This window comes from Schistocerca gregaria, chromosome X (genome assembly GCF_023897955.1).
Source record: "Schistocerca gregaria isolate iqSchGreg1 chromosome X, iqSchGreg1.2, whole genome shotgun sequence".
Classification (NCBI taxonomy): Eukaryota; Metazoa; Arthropoda; class Insecta; order Orthoptera; family Acrididae; genus Schistocerca; species Schistocerca gregaria.
Window position 1 is genome coordinate 91,672,280 of NC_064931.1, and position 13,056 is coordinate 91,685,335.

At 38.6% G+C, this 13,056-nt stretch overlaps 1 protein-coding gene across 1 annotated transcript in view; it reads left to right on the forward strand.

Moving 5' to 3' along the window:
- The window catches only part of LOC126298783 (ATP-binding cassette sub-family G member 8), a 290,336-nt gene that overhangs the window by 242,490 nt on the left and 34,790 nt on the right, over positions 1 to 13,056 (forward strand). The window contains exons 12-13 of the mRNA XM_049990244.1: positions 7,028 to 7,211; positions 11,704 to 11,992. Of these exons, the coding sequence (XP_049846201.1) occupies positions 7,028 to 7,211; positions 11,704 to 11,992 (473 nt within the window). The remainder of the gene's footprint in view (positions 1 to 7,027; positions 7,212 to 11,703; positions 11,993 to 13,056) is intronic.

Below are 13,056 nucleotides of genomic sequence, written 5' to 3' on the forward strand. Positions count from 1 at the left end.
ATGTTGATTATTCACATCAGTTGTTCCATCTAGAACAACTGAGACACAATTCGATTCACCTGTATCATTTGAAACAGAAGCAGTTAAGTCATTTTCCATTACATTTGATGTTCTTGTAAACAGAGAAGAATGTTCTAATTGATATTTCACCTTTACATCAGATTCATCGAGGAGATGTAAGAGTTCAACATAATTGCCTTTATTGAGGGACCAGTGTGATTCACAATGTCCTGTGAAGGTGATTTCTTGCATTGGCAAAATACAGACTACATCAGTTGAACGTTTCATTATGTACCTATTCTTTTGTATGAAATTATCGTTTTGTAAATTATGAAGCGTCTTCTGCTCAACCAACATGCAGTCAGTATGGGTCTTCCTTAAAGTATTTTCATTGATTATGGAGAGCAAATGGTTTTGTGAATGTTAGGCATGTCATAATAACCAACACTATGCTAAGCAGATTTATCACTTATAAACAAATGACATAACAAATAATACAGGTTTTGCATATTATGGCATCCTGTTAGCCAGTTGTTGCTGTTGTAAAGTTGCATATTGAAACCCCATATGCAAGATTTAAAATCGTCTGCCCTATTCTATGTCCCAGTTATAAATTTTAATAGCATGAACTGTAATCATTGTAGAGTGTTGGATCAAGTTCACAATTAAACAGTAACTCAAAACCATTTTAGATAAGTCCATGCGTGAGTGCTGCTATGTCATTTTACCGCTTGCAGTGCCACACACACCACATAAACAAAATGGCAACTCCTGAGTGGACAGCATTTTGTGTTCTGCAGCTCGCTGAGAGTGAAGCTGTAATTTTAGTTTAGTGTGCATTTCATTTAAAGTTTAATTGTGAGACCCCAATTGGCAGAAACATCTATTGACAGTATAATCAGTTCAAAATGACCAGATGTTTATGTAAAGGAAAAGCGTGGGATGACCAAATGTTTCTGAAGAGGGATGTTGACCATGTCAAAGCATCTTACCTTTATAATCCTAAGTAGTCTGTTCAGAAAGTAGGTCTTGAATTTCAGTTGCCAGTCACCAGTGTGGAATTTTAAGAAAACTTGTGTACACACATCCATACTGGTTACCGTTGGTTTAAAGCCAGATGACTTTGTTATACATTATAACTTTGCAAGTGAAGTGTTGCAGTGGGATTATGATTTTTTTGATGATGAGGTGTTCAGTGATGAGGCAACTTTTATCTAAGTGAAAAGTAAACACTCATAATGTTCGTACCCGGGGGTCAGTATATACTCATGAAACTGTCTGTAATAGATATGTTGGAAGAATGGCTCATTCCCTAGTTAGTAGGATAATCTGAAAACTTCATTTGGGAACGAGATGGAGCCCTTTCCCATTGGCATCTCTTTGTATGAGAGTGGTTGAACAACGAAGTCCCTGACCATTGGATGTGTTGTAATGGACAATATGGCAGAGCTCTGTTTCGCTGGTGTCAATATTCACCTGACCTCACACCGTGCAGTTTTTTCCACCAAGGCTGTGATAAAGATTGAGTCTGCCATATGGAGGCCTTGCACCTGCAGAGCCAACAACTAGTAACACAGATGGGTTATGTGGGTATGGACCTTCAGGGGACAGCTGTTTAGACAACAGACAAGGGATGACTGCTCAATTTGGCCGCCAGGTGGCCAGAGATCACTGGCCCAATGGACCTTATCTCTTCTGCAGGCCCCATGACCAAAAGTAGTACATGCAGTATCCTAACACCTGGGCATTATTTACGTCAGTGCCCATGTTTCGTTCCAGCAGTTCGCTCTGGGTGAGTTTCCTTGGGTAGGTGCCAATTGCAAAAACATTCCCACAATCAGGATCTCACTCTAGAGCTGGCTATGATGATGATGCTGCCCATCTCGACCTCACTTCCAGGAGCTGCCAGTTACAGACCTCATTCATGGCCTCTATACTGAACAGATGTGGCCTCCTACACCATGACCAGGTTTATGGACTTTGTTATATTTGTATTTGCTTTTTATCCGCAATATTCTGGACTTAAACCTTTGTGCAACCCTTTGGGAATTTAACTTTTTTTCTTGTCTTAAAACTTTAACTTTTGCATATCCCTTCCAGACTTTGATTGTGACAAGCTTAGTGTATCGACAATAGATTTTCGAAGGTTCAGTTTACTGTGACAGTTTCAGGCCTTCAGTCCTCAGATATTATTGTTGCCCTTTCAACATTTGAGAAGTGACTTGATTTCAATTATTGTGTACCGAACTAACTCAGGAGAAGACTGTTTACAAGTGTTACAATAAACTTCCTATAAATTTTATATGTGAGTATTCTTTATGCATCACCTCTGGTGAACACATCAGTGTCTATGCTGTGCCACTACCTAATGATCTACCAGATTTTGAGATGTATAATTGAAGGGGTTATTGCTTCAATTACTCTGGACTTGTTAACTAAAATGTGGAAAGAATGGGATTTTAGGTTTGATGTGTGCCACATAACTGAAGGTGCATGTATTGAACATTTATATGAAAAATTTCCTTTTCTTTTTGTCAGTGTCTCTGTGCTCTGACCCAGTGGATGTCTCTGTCCTGGTGTTGTTACTGCTCCAGTGCTCCAGCAGATGAGATGCAGCACATCCATGAACTTCTGATCATGCAGCTGGTGGCAATCTCCACGTTGCCTCCTGAGCTCTCCAACCACCTCTCCTAGATCAAGGTCAAGGACTTCTTGACAGCATTCCTGTCATTCCACAGTTTGATAAGAAGGTCGACCCATGATCGAATTAAATCATATACATGGAACACCACTTGTTAGCCTATGGCATCACAGGTGATACCCAGCAATGCCCGTTCTTTGTGGCATATTAGGGCACAGACAGTTACCATCTTCTGCAACAACATAACCCAGAAGTGGAACTCCACACTCTGCCATATGCCAGACTGAAGTCGAGTTTGGTGGAATACTTTGACTGCCAGCTGCATATAACAGCAGCCCGCCACAAGTTTTTTGGCTGCCATAAACTTAATGGACAGTCTTACTGACTACGCACATATCTCATTAAATTGAAGGACCCTTCTTTAGAAAAATATCTCCCCATTATCAAAACTTGTAAATAGTCCCTCAGATCATCAGCAACCCTACAGGATCCATCATAAGTGTTTGCTGCCTGACCAGTGCGCCACCTTCAGCCCCAGTCTTACCCCCCCCCCCCCCCCACACACACACACACACAACACACAGTGCAGGGAAAGACTCAGCAGCCAGATGCCACCCTCAACAACATCTCCCTTCCTACAGCCATCTCCCCACTATCAAAACTTGTAAATAGTCCCTCAGATCATCAGCAACCCTACAGGATCCATCATAAGTGTTTGCTGCCTGACCAGTGCGCCACCTTCAGCCCCAGTCATGCCCCCCCCCCCCTTCCCCCCCCCACACACACACACAACACACAGTGCAGGGAAAGACTCAGCAGCCAGATGCCACCCTCAACAACATCTCCCTTCCTACAGCCAGTATTTTATTAATTACCAGAGACACTAGTGCCTCTAACAGCTCACTAAGTGTACCTTGTGTGGGAAATCCAGACATAGGGGTGAAGTACGGCAGGTAGTGCACAAAATGAATGTTGATTGTGCACTCTAGAGACCCCTGGGACAAGGAGCTGGACAACAGGGCGGACATGTTCCCAGATATGTCCTACATCCAGTCTGTGATTCCCCACTCAAAGGAATCTCTATCACTCACGGTAGCCATGAACAACGCGCCGACCAAGCTGCAGATAGACACGAGGTCCTCTCTGACCATCATAGAATGATAATTACATGGGGTCACTGTCCCTTCAACCTTTTGACATTCTGCTGCATAGTTACAGTAATGACATCATTAAAGTAAATGGCCAATTTACAGCCTAAGTTCAGTATCATTCAACTTCCCTCACAGCCAGGAATTTAGTCATTGGTGCTCCCAGAGCCATCAGTCTCTTGAACCTGGATTTTTTTCAGTGCTCTTGGCTTAGAAGTCCATGACTCTGTCCCCACCATCAAGTCATTGCATGCCAAAGCCCACCTAAAAGACTTCCAAATTCAGTGTTCACACAACCCCCCTTGGTTGTCAAAAGTTTTAAGGCACATGTGGCTCTTCCCCATCAGCAATGCCGAAGTTCTTCAAAGTCAGAAATGCACTCAGAGACCAACCTGAGCTTTACAGAAGCTCTCCTGCGAACCTTGCAGAACTAGAAGTATATTGCAGAGACATGGCTTAGCCACAGCCTGGGGGATGTTTCCAGAATGAGATTTTCACTCTGCAGCAGAGTGTGCGCTGATATGAAACTTCCTGGCAGATTAAAACTGTGTGCCGGACCGAGACTTGAACTTGGGACCTTTGCCTTTTGCAGGCAAGTGCTCTACCACTGAGCTACCCAAGCACGACTCATGCCCCCTCCTCACAGCTTTACTTCTGCCAGTATCTTGTCTCCTACCTTCCAAACTTTACAGAAGCTCTACTGTGAGTTCGAGTCTCTATCCAGCACACAGTTTTAATCTGCCAGGAAGTTTCATATCAGCGCACACTCCACTGCAGAGTGAAAATCTCATTCTGAGAACAGCAGTTAGCCACACATCATAGAGCTCCAGAGGCCGCTTGTACAGACCACTCAGAAAACATAGGTCTTCAGATTGAATCTTAACTCATAGTGAACATGAAGTTACAAAGTTTGCTGAAAATCGTGCAAAATCAGCAGCACCAATGCAAAAATATTGCATATTAGATTTGTCAACCCAATCAAGGTATGGTTTCGATCTTCGGTGTTTCAATTAGTTTTAGCACTGTTTCCAGTTTATGCTGGATAAGCAGTGCTTACCTTGCGCCCGTTGACTACACGTCACTGAGCAGCATTGTACTGAAGTGAACCAAGGAACACCAGAAGTGTAGAGAAGAAGAAACTGTAAGCATTTTTAAAATTTTGTGTATCAAACAATATTAAAAATCAAGCTAAATGCTGAGATTCCCTATGGAATTGAATGCTCATTTTGAACATAACTAAGAAGATCTAAGAAGATATGCATTTATGTTACCTCAGCTGTTAAAGATTCTTTGCTGGCAGTATCTGGAGAACAATCTTCAGTGGCGATGTCACTATTTTTGGAATTTTTATCTGTCATCTAGTATTTGTCTGGGTCATAATAAAATCTCTTTTGTAACACCCATTAAAATTTTCAGAGTTTTTGTCCATCAGGGCATCTTCTCTCCTGTAGCCATTTAACACTTTTTTTAGCATGACTCACTGTCATTCTCCAGTCTTCTAATATATCATAGAAGCAGTTATTTATTTATTTATTTATTACATCTCCATAAGCAAAATGCTTTGACATATTATGGCTCTGGGTCTTATTCATCTCAAGATTTCAGATCATTTCTATGGGAGTTTGGTCTGAATGGTGTGACAGCAATTAGAGATGAATAAATTGATTTGAATGCTAAATTTTAGCAATGGAATAACATGAGATGATTGATGCCCCTTAGCAAACACTAACTGTTGAGATTTTTGTACATCTGTGTTACAGGATGTGTGGTTACTGCCTGGGTAAGACTGAGTTTCAGCAGACTGGAATTGGGTGGTTTATTCTCCAGCTTATTTTAATAAGGAGTGTTATTGGAAATGACTGTACTTTTAGAAAGTACTCCTGGAATAAGCTGGCTCTTTACATTAATTTTTAAAGTTTTTGCTGTCCATTTATAATTTATAGTTTGAAGCTTAGCTCATTGAATTATATACAGGCAGTAAATCTTGAATGAAACTCATGTGATTGCTGCATGTGCAACAGTGAAGCATTTATTCAAAGTGTAATGTGTATGAATCCATGTTGTGTACAAATTAACCCATAGCCATTTCAGTTATAATGAGTGATACTTTCCTTAAAAATATAGTGATGTATGCCATTTTTGCAACTGCATCCAGTCATTCACATATGAGCGCTTGTTTTTTTCTGGCGTCTTTTAAAACCTAAAGCTAATCCCTTTCATAGATGAGCTATTCCCAGAAATTTCTTGCTGTCATCGAAATCCAGTTCTGTCCAGCTAAAAGATAAGATGTAGCATATTTGACATTTCCCTGTACTGTTCGTAATATAACAGCCTTTGTTGACTAATAACATGTTTATCCATATTATCAATTTATTGTGGCAACTTTGTTTCTTGTTCATTGAGGTAGATACTTCATTCTCACTCTCATTAACATTATACTATTAATTTCACAATCTGCATACCATCAATTTATTTTCACACATTACTATAATGTTCCATTGCTCTCTCTCAGCACAATCACTTCTTTCTCCTTTCCATTGTTAATACATATAATGGTCTTAACAGTAAATCATCATGCCCACCCTTAAAGAAATTTTGCTTGATGTTTTTCAGTATTTTCATTGTGAAGTAACAACACTTGTGTCTTTGAACTGGAATGTTACTGTACCAAGTCAAATTACCAAGCTAGTTCCCCTACAACTTGATTTGCAATTCCAATTCGCAAGTAATAGAAGATAGACATGCATCTTTGTTGCATGTATATATATGTTTTAAAATCCTGTATGTCTGTTGCTTATTGTGATCATAGTTTGTGAAGTTAACCATTGACATTGCTATTGGCAGATTACATTCTATGGGACCTTAAAACTGGGTTAAGTGCTTATAACATCTGTCCAATTTCTGATAATCCTTGCATGTGAATTCAACAGAGTATTACTTACATATTAATAGTTTATAAATTGATATCATATTTATATTTAAAAAAAATTGAATTTAAATCAGTCAAGTGAGTAAGTGACTTACAGACCGTGTAATAAACTTATGATATTAGTAAATATTATTACAGTTCAGTTCTATTAATTATATTATGTCACAACAGTTGACATGTTTTTCTGAGCACAAGATGACAGTCCTCACTCCTTTATATTTTGATTAAAATGGCAATAATATACTACTGCTTATGTTGAATATTATTATATGAAAATAATGGTGTTTGTTTGCATAAATGATTTTTCAGTTGACCTTGTGACATTGGATGACTTATCTGCTGAGGCAATGCTTGAGTCAAGTCAGAGGATAGAGCAACTTGCAGAATTGTTTCGGCGGAGGCAAGAACCGTTATCTGATCCAGGGCCTCCAGTGGCTTTGCCAGCAAGTGTAAAGCAGGCAAACTGCTGTACACAAATTTTTATGTTGTTACTGTGAGTTATGAATTTGTTTGAACTTAATATTCTCTAGTATGTTACTTGTTTACATGATGTGATGCATAAATTAATGTCCAATGTCCAATTAATGAGATTTGGAAAATGAAAACCTGTAGTGAGCAGTGCCTAACATTTAATATGCGTATTGGTCCTTCTGAGGTGTTTTAAGTGTCTCTCCTTACTCAGCTAACCAAACATTGGACTGATTTTCCATATGGCTTAATGGTATATTTTTACTGCATTTGGTATCAGTTTGTGTAAGTTAACTGGAAAGTAACTTTGAGCTAAATTTGCAGAAGCCATTGCATAAAGTAAAGAAGAAGCAATACTATATGGTAAGTAGGTTGTTCTATTTTAGTGAACATACTTCCAAGTATGAAAGGTCTTACATTTCTACAAATCATGCTGATTGTTAGATTCAGTGTAGAGGAGACTGGAAGAGGGTAAGGGGTTCCAAGTCAAGATGATATAGTGGTAACTGAACAATTCTTCTATAGCATATTTGTGAAACTGTGTCAGCCTTGATTGATGAAGTTATAAATAAAACAAGTAGTGTCATTGTGACTTGTGTACATATCTGTTAAGATGAACACTGATGTTTGTGAAGATTGTGACACCCAGAAAAATAATGCAATTGGATTCAAACTAAGATGATGTGTAGAATAGTGCATCAGCAATTGTGAACTGTGATTTATTAGTCTCATAACATAGACTTACAAATCATGTGATTATGGTATAGGAGACATGTCAAAAATTACAAACTAGAATCTAATAATAATTTTTAAAACTATATTTAGTCTATGTAGCAGTATCTATATTTTCTTCATAATGGGCATTTTTTTTTTTTTTTTTTTTTCGAAATGTAATGCTAATTTTCAGTTGGATTCTGCTCAAATTATCTGTTCATCTTCCATGAACTCTTCTAATGAGTAATAACATTTGTGTATAAGAATTTCATGGAACTTCTTTATTAGCATCCCTAGTTCCCTGTTTAGAATGTTTTTGCCTTGAAGTTTGTTGTAGACTTTCATGCCCATATATTGTGGGGTGATTATGCAATTTCAATCTATGGGCAGGAAGCATAAAATTATCTTTATTCCTTGTACTGTATGTATAATCAAATTGTTTTTTTTTGATGAACAATTCTGGTTTGTTGTGTAAAAATATCATTAGCTCGTATATGTAGGGGACAGTCAAAATTTTTAGTTTCTGTAATAATGGATGACATGATTCTCTTTGCTGTGCAATGCACATATTTCTGATTATTTTCTTCAGGAGCTTCTGTACATAAGATATATTATTGGAGCTCCCCCAGAAAATAATGCCATATCTTATCACTGATTCAAAGTAACTTAGATATGCTGCTTTGTGAGTGGACATGTTAGTAGCACTTGATAATATATGCACGGCATATGCAAAGCTACCCAGTTTGCTGCACAGGTACTCAGTATGTGTGTTCCAGTTTAAATTCTTATCAAGGGGTAGATCAAGATAAATAATTAAGATTGAATAAATAATTAAGATTGCAGAGGAGTTGTGTATATGTAGGACCAGCAAAGCTCTCTTTTGAGTAACAGGAAAAGTCAATATTACATAAATCTCAGTTTCTGAAAACACCTCAGATGAAATGTTTCCTCACAATCAATGAGTGAAAAACCAGCAAGTGAATGAATTCAAATGGGCAGAATACCTGTCACTTGAAAATGTGTTTGTCATATTATGACATTTCGGCTCGTGGAGGACATACTGCTATGACAGCAACGGGTGTGTGAAACCAGTGGATTGAAGAGGATAGTATACAGTGAGAGTAAGTACTGCATCATATATTGGATTACTGCCATCTGATCTTTATGATTATTATGGACCTTAGAACTTCATCTAAAGTGTTGGCTGGAGTGTTATCATTTTTGCATTGATAACTGATGATGACTTCATAAGATGGCATGCATGCTATTGCATTGTATTGTATTCCACTGCCCAAATGACACTAATGCCTCAGACTGCAATGGGTACATAACATTAGTACAGGCATGCTGAGGAGAAAAATGTAATGTTTTTAGAGATCTAACTTCAGCGTAACCCAAAGTGATTGTCATACTCTTATCAGATGCTACTACAGTGACAACAATGTGGCAGTGTGTTATTTTGAGTGGCATGGTGGTAAACCCAAAGTATTATGTTTCAGAGAACCATTGGGTATGATATGTGATCTCGTGTACTTGGAGAGTTCTGCAGTTATTGTAGAGGTACAGGCCCTCAACTCCAGGAGAAGTTAGGTGAGCAGTATTACGTCACTGGCATTTTCAAGCCAAGTGCTGGGCCAAGTCAGGTTATAGAGGGTTTAGTGCCTTTATGTAAGGTATTCCAAAAGGTGATTGGGTAGTTATAGTGAGTGAATGGGGCTGCGGAAAGCTTGGATATGGACAGGGTGTGCAGTATAGGTGATGACCTGTGTAAGATAGCTTCCCTAATTGGTACCATCAATGCGAGCTTGGTAGAGCTGTTCTGGCAGCATGATTACCCTTATCTTGACAGCCCTGTGCAGTGAGTCAGTGCAGGGCTGGAAATGACGCTGACGATTGCTGACTGGGCACACATTCCTCTGTTGTCGGTGGGGCTATAGGAGATGGTGTTACACTAAGCATGGTCTGCACCTCATCAGGACTGAGAAAGGGAGGTTGGTGGAGTTGATTAGTGAGAGTATAGTGGGTGGGTGTGAAGCCACACATGGTCAAATAGCTGTTGTCATGGATGGGAGAACTAGGCCATTTTTAGCATAAACCATGACAACAGGCTCCCCTCTCTTAAAAGTAACTCTACCAGCTTAGAGATTTCTTCATCGTTTATGCAGAAAATAGAGTATACCACATTGGAGTGCACAAACTCCTTGAAAATTTGCTCAGATTTATCTATCGTTCATCAGAATATGCAGTCCATCAAGTGCACTAGCTTGACGTTGAACTACTTAGCACTTCAGAACAGGTCAGAGGATGGCAATGGCAAACTACCTTCACTAGGACCTTGGCAATAACACCTTCCTGCATCTGCCCCCATGCACTCAATTTCTGAGTATGGGACCACTTTGACTTGAGTCAAAGATAGCAAAATTTTGTTAAGAAAATGTGCTTCTGTATTAGATGACAGAAAGCCTGCTACTGCACAGTGAAAGTTAAATGATTACAATCCTGAATCTGTAATTTGGTAATGGCGGTAGTACATATGGAGATAAAAAATTGTAGAGTGTGTGATGAAGGCCTCACTACAGTAAGTAAGTTGGAGTACTTACACAGAGGCGAAGAGACTTACCCAGGATAGACTAGCATGAAGAGTTGCAGTCCTTGGACTCAAGACATCAGCAGCTACACCAGAGAGAGAGAGAGAGAGAGAGAGAGAGAGAGAGAGAGAGAGAGAGAAGGTTTTGTGGATGTACACACACATTATTCATGTACAGGTGTGTGTGTGTGTGTGTGTGTGTGTGTGTGTGTGTGTGTGTGTGTGTGTGTGTGTGTGTTTGTCCACACAGGTGTGTGGTGCTTAAGATGGAGGATGGGATTTTTGGGGAAGGGAGAGACTGTTTGCCTGTGCTTCCCCACAAGATTTGCTTTTAGCTATGTGAAGACGAGGATGGAGGGTAGCTGTGACAGAAATAAGTTCTTGCTATTCATGTAAAGCAAAAGTATGTCCTAACGCATATTGCAGGATGTCAAACTACCATAAGAAATACTATTTGCAGTGTCTGTGTTATACGGTATACTGTGCAATGTAATTCAGGCATGCATGCAAGGAACAGAGACTGTGGTGATCAACAGGTGTATGAACTGAAGAACATGGCATAGTACAACATATAAGACAGACACTTCTAATAGTATTTCAAGCCTAAACAAAGCTGCAACAATCTCACCTTGTGTGGGAGTTAGCAATTGTGTGACTGCAGGACATAGACACACAGTGACATGTGGAAGTTCAAGTCAGTCCTGGAAGCATGCTTGGATAGTTGAACTGGCTGTGGTAAGAGAAAATCTGCATTTGAGTCCCGATCTGGCACAAATTTTTATTTACAGTAATCAGTTGTGCAGCTGAAGTCTAATCATGTTTGCAATTGTGAATATGTTTCTGTCTTACTGTAAGAGAGCTTATATAATGCATCTCTGATACATTACCTTATGTAGGAAGCTTTGTATGCCCTTAAAATCTCAAAACTACCACTGTTCTGTAGAACATATAATTTCACTTAAATATCTGTTCCTTTGGGTAGACCACATCAAACCCTCACGTATCCTGTTGTATCATCATCTTCCCTCTATCTCTCAGTTTTTTTAGAAACACCCATTAATGTAACTATTCATTAGTGATGTTATTTAGTATGTAGAATTATTTCATTTACATATTTGTTAGCTCAGTTTGCAGATATATGGCAATGATGTAAACATAAAAGCATGGAATTTATTCTTTTTAGAGAGATATCAACAGTAGTTTTTCATACTTTCAGGCGTGCACTAATATACACCCAGCCTTTGAGTCTGATTCACTGGTGCACACAGCTACTGGTTGCAGCTGTGATGTCAGTTATACTGGGAGCAATTTTCTTTGATCTTCCAAATACAGACCCTCAGCTAGTACTTGGTGACAGACAAGGATTTCACTATGCTGTTGCATGTGTTGCTATTTGGCCAGTACTTCTCCAGTTGTCACTCGGTAATGTGAGGCGGGAAAGATGGTCAGTGTACCGTGACATACGAGATCACTTGTACAGCAGGCTGATTTACATTGTGACAAAGGTTAGTTGTATTATCTTTTTGCTTAATATGAGAGTGCTTTAGCCAGTAATGTATGTTCATGACCATTCTCCTAATTAATTATTGAATTTCTAGATATAAGTGTATAGGGAGCTGTGCAACGAGTAGGGACGTAAAAGTAATAGATCTGTATGGCATATAAATGATTGTTGTTGATACTAGTTGGGATTTTTCTAGAGCCAGACATGGGTAAGTTGAAGAATATTGTATTTTACATAGTGATTCGCACATACTACATATAGTATCTTGGAAAACTGAGTACCAAAACAAAATCTCAGCAGACGTGAATCATGCGGCAACAGCAATAATAAAAACATGGTTTTCCTAAAAGCCACAAACAAAAATGCACTTTTCCTAACACAACATCAAAGTTTCAGTAACAGGTTTCATCTAAATAACTAATGAGAAAACAGAGAAAGGGAAAAGGTAAAGAGTAAGTCGTGCAGTTCTCTGGCTCACAAGAGATACTGTAATCAAACATTGATGTGTATAATGCTGCATTCCTGCAGGTATTTTTGTTATGTCATTACAACTGCAAGAAAATGCATGTTACTTTCAGCAGATGTGTGTCACTTTATTGAAGTAAAGCATCATCAGTAGTTTGTGTTAAAAGATATGTATAATTTGATTTTTTTTAGATCGAAAAACAGGTCATTAACAAAGTGTTGTGTTTTTATTTATTGTAATTTCTCCTTGGTTTTTTGCCTAAATCAAGAAATGCCACCTCTAGCACATCTTTGGTTTCTTTCTTCATTATGCTCTGATAATTGTGGTCTAATTGTACACTGCTTTGCAGAACTATGCATTTTTTACATTTAACACAGGACAGTTTAATACTTCACTGTTCACAGTTTATTTTTATACTTCTAAGTGTGTATTGTGTTTTGTAGTGGTGACAACGTTGCCACTAGTTTTTCTTTGATCTATATTTTTTCTCTCTCTGTAATTCATTATATGTGTGTTATTCTATTTAATTATGTTACTGTGTATTTAAATACTGTGTAAGACTAGTAAAAGAATAGTAATGGAGTTTTATTTTTTGGTGG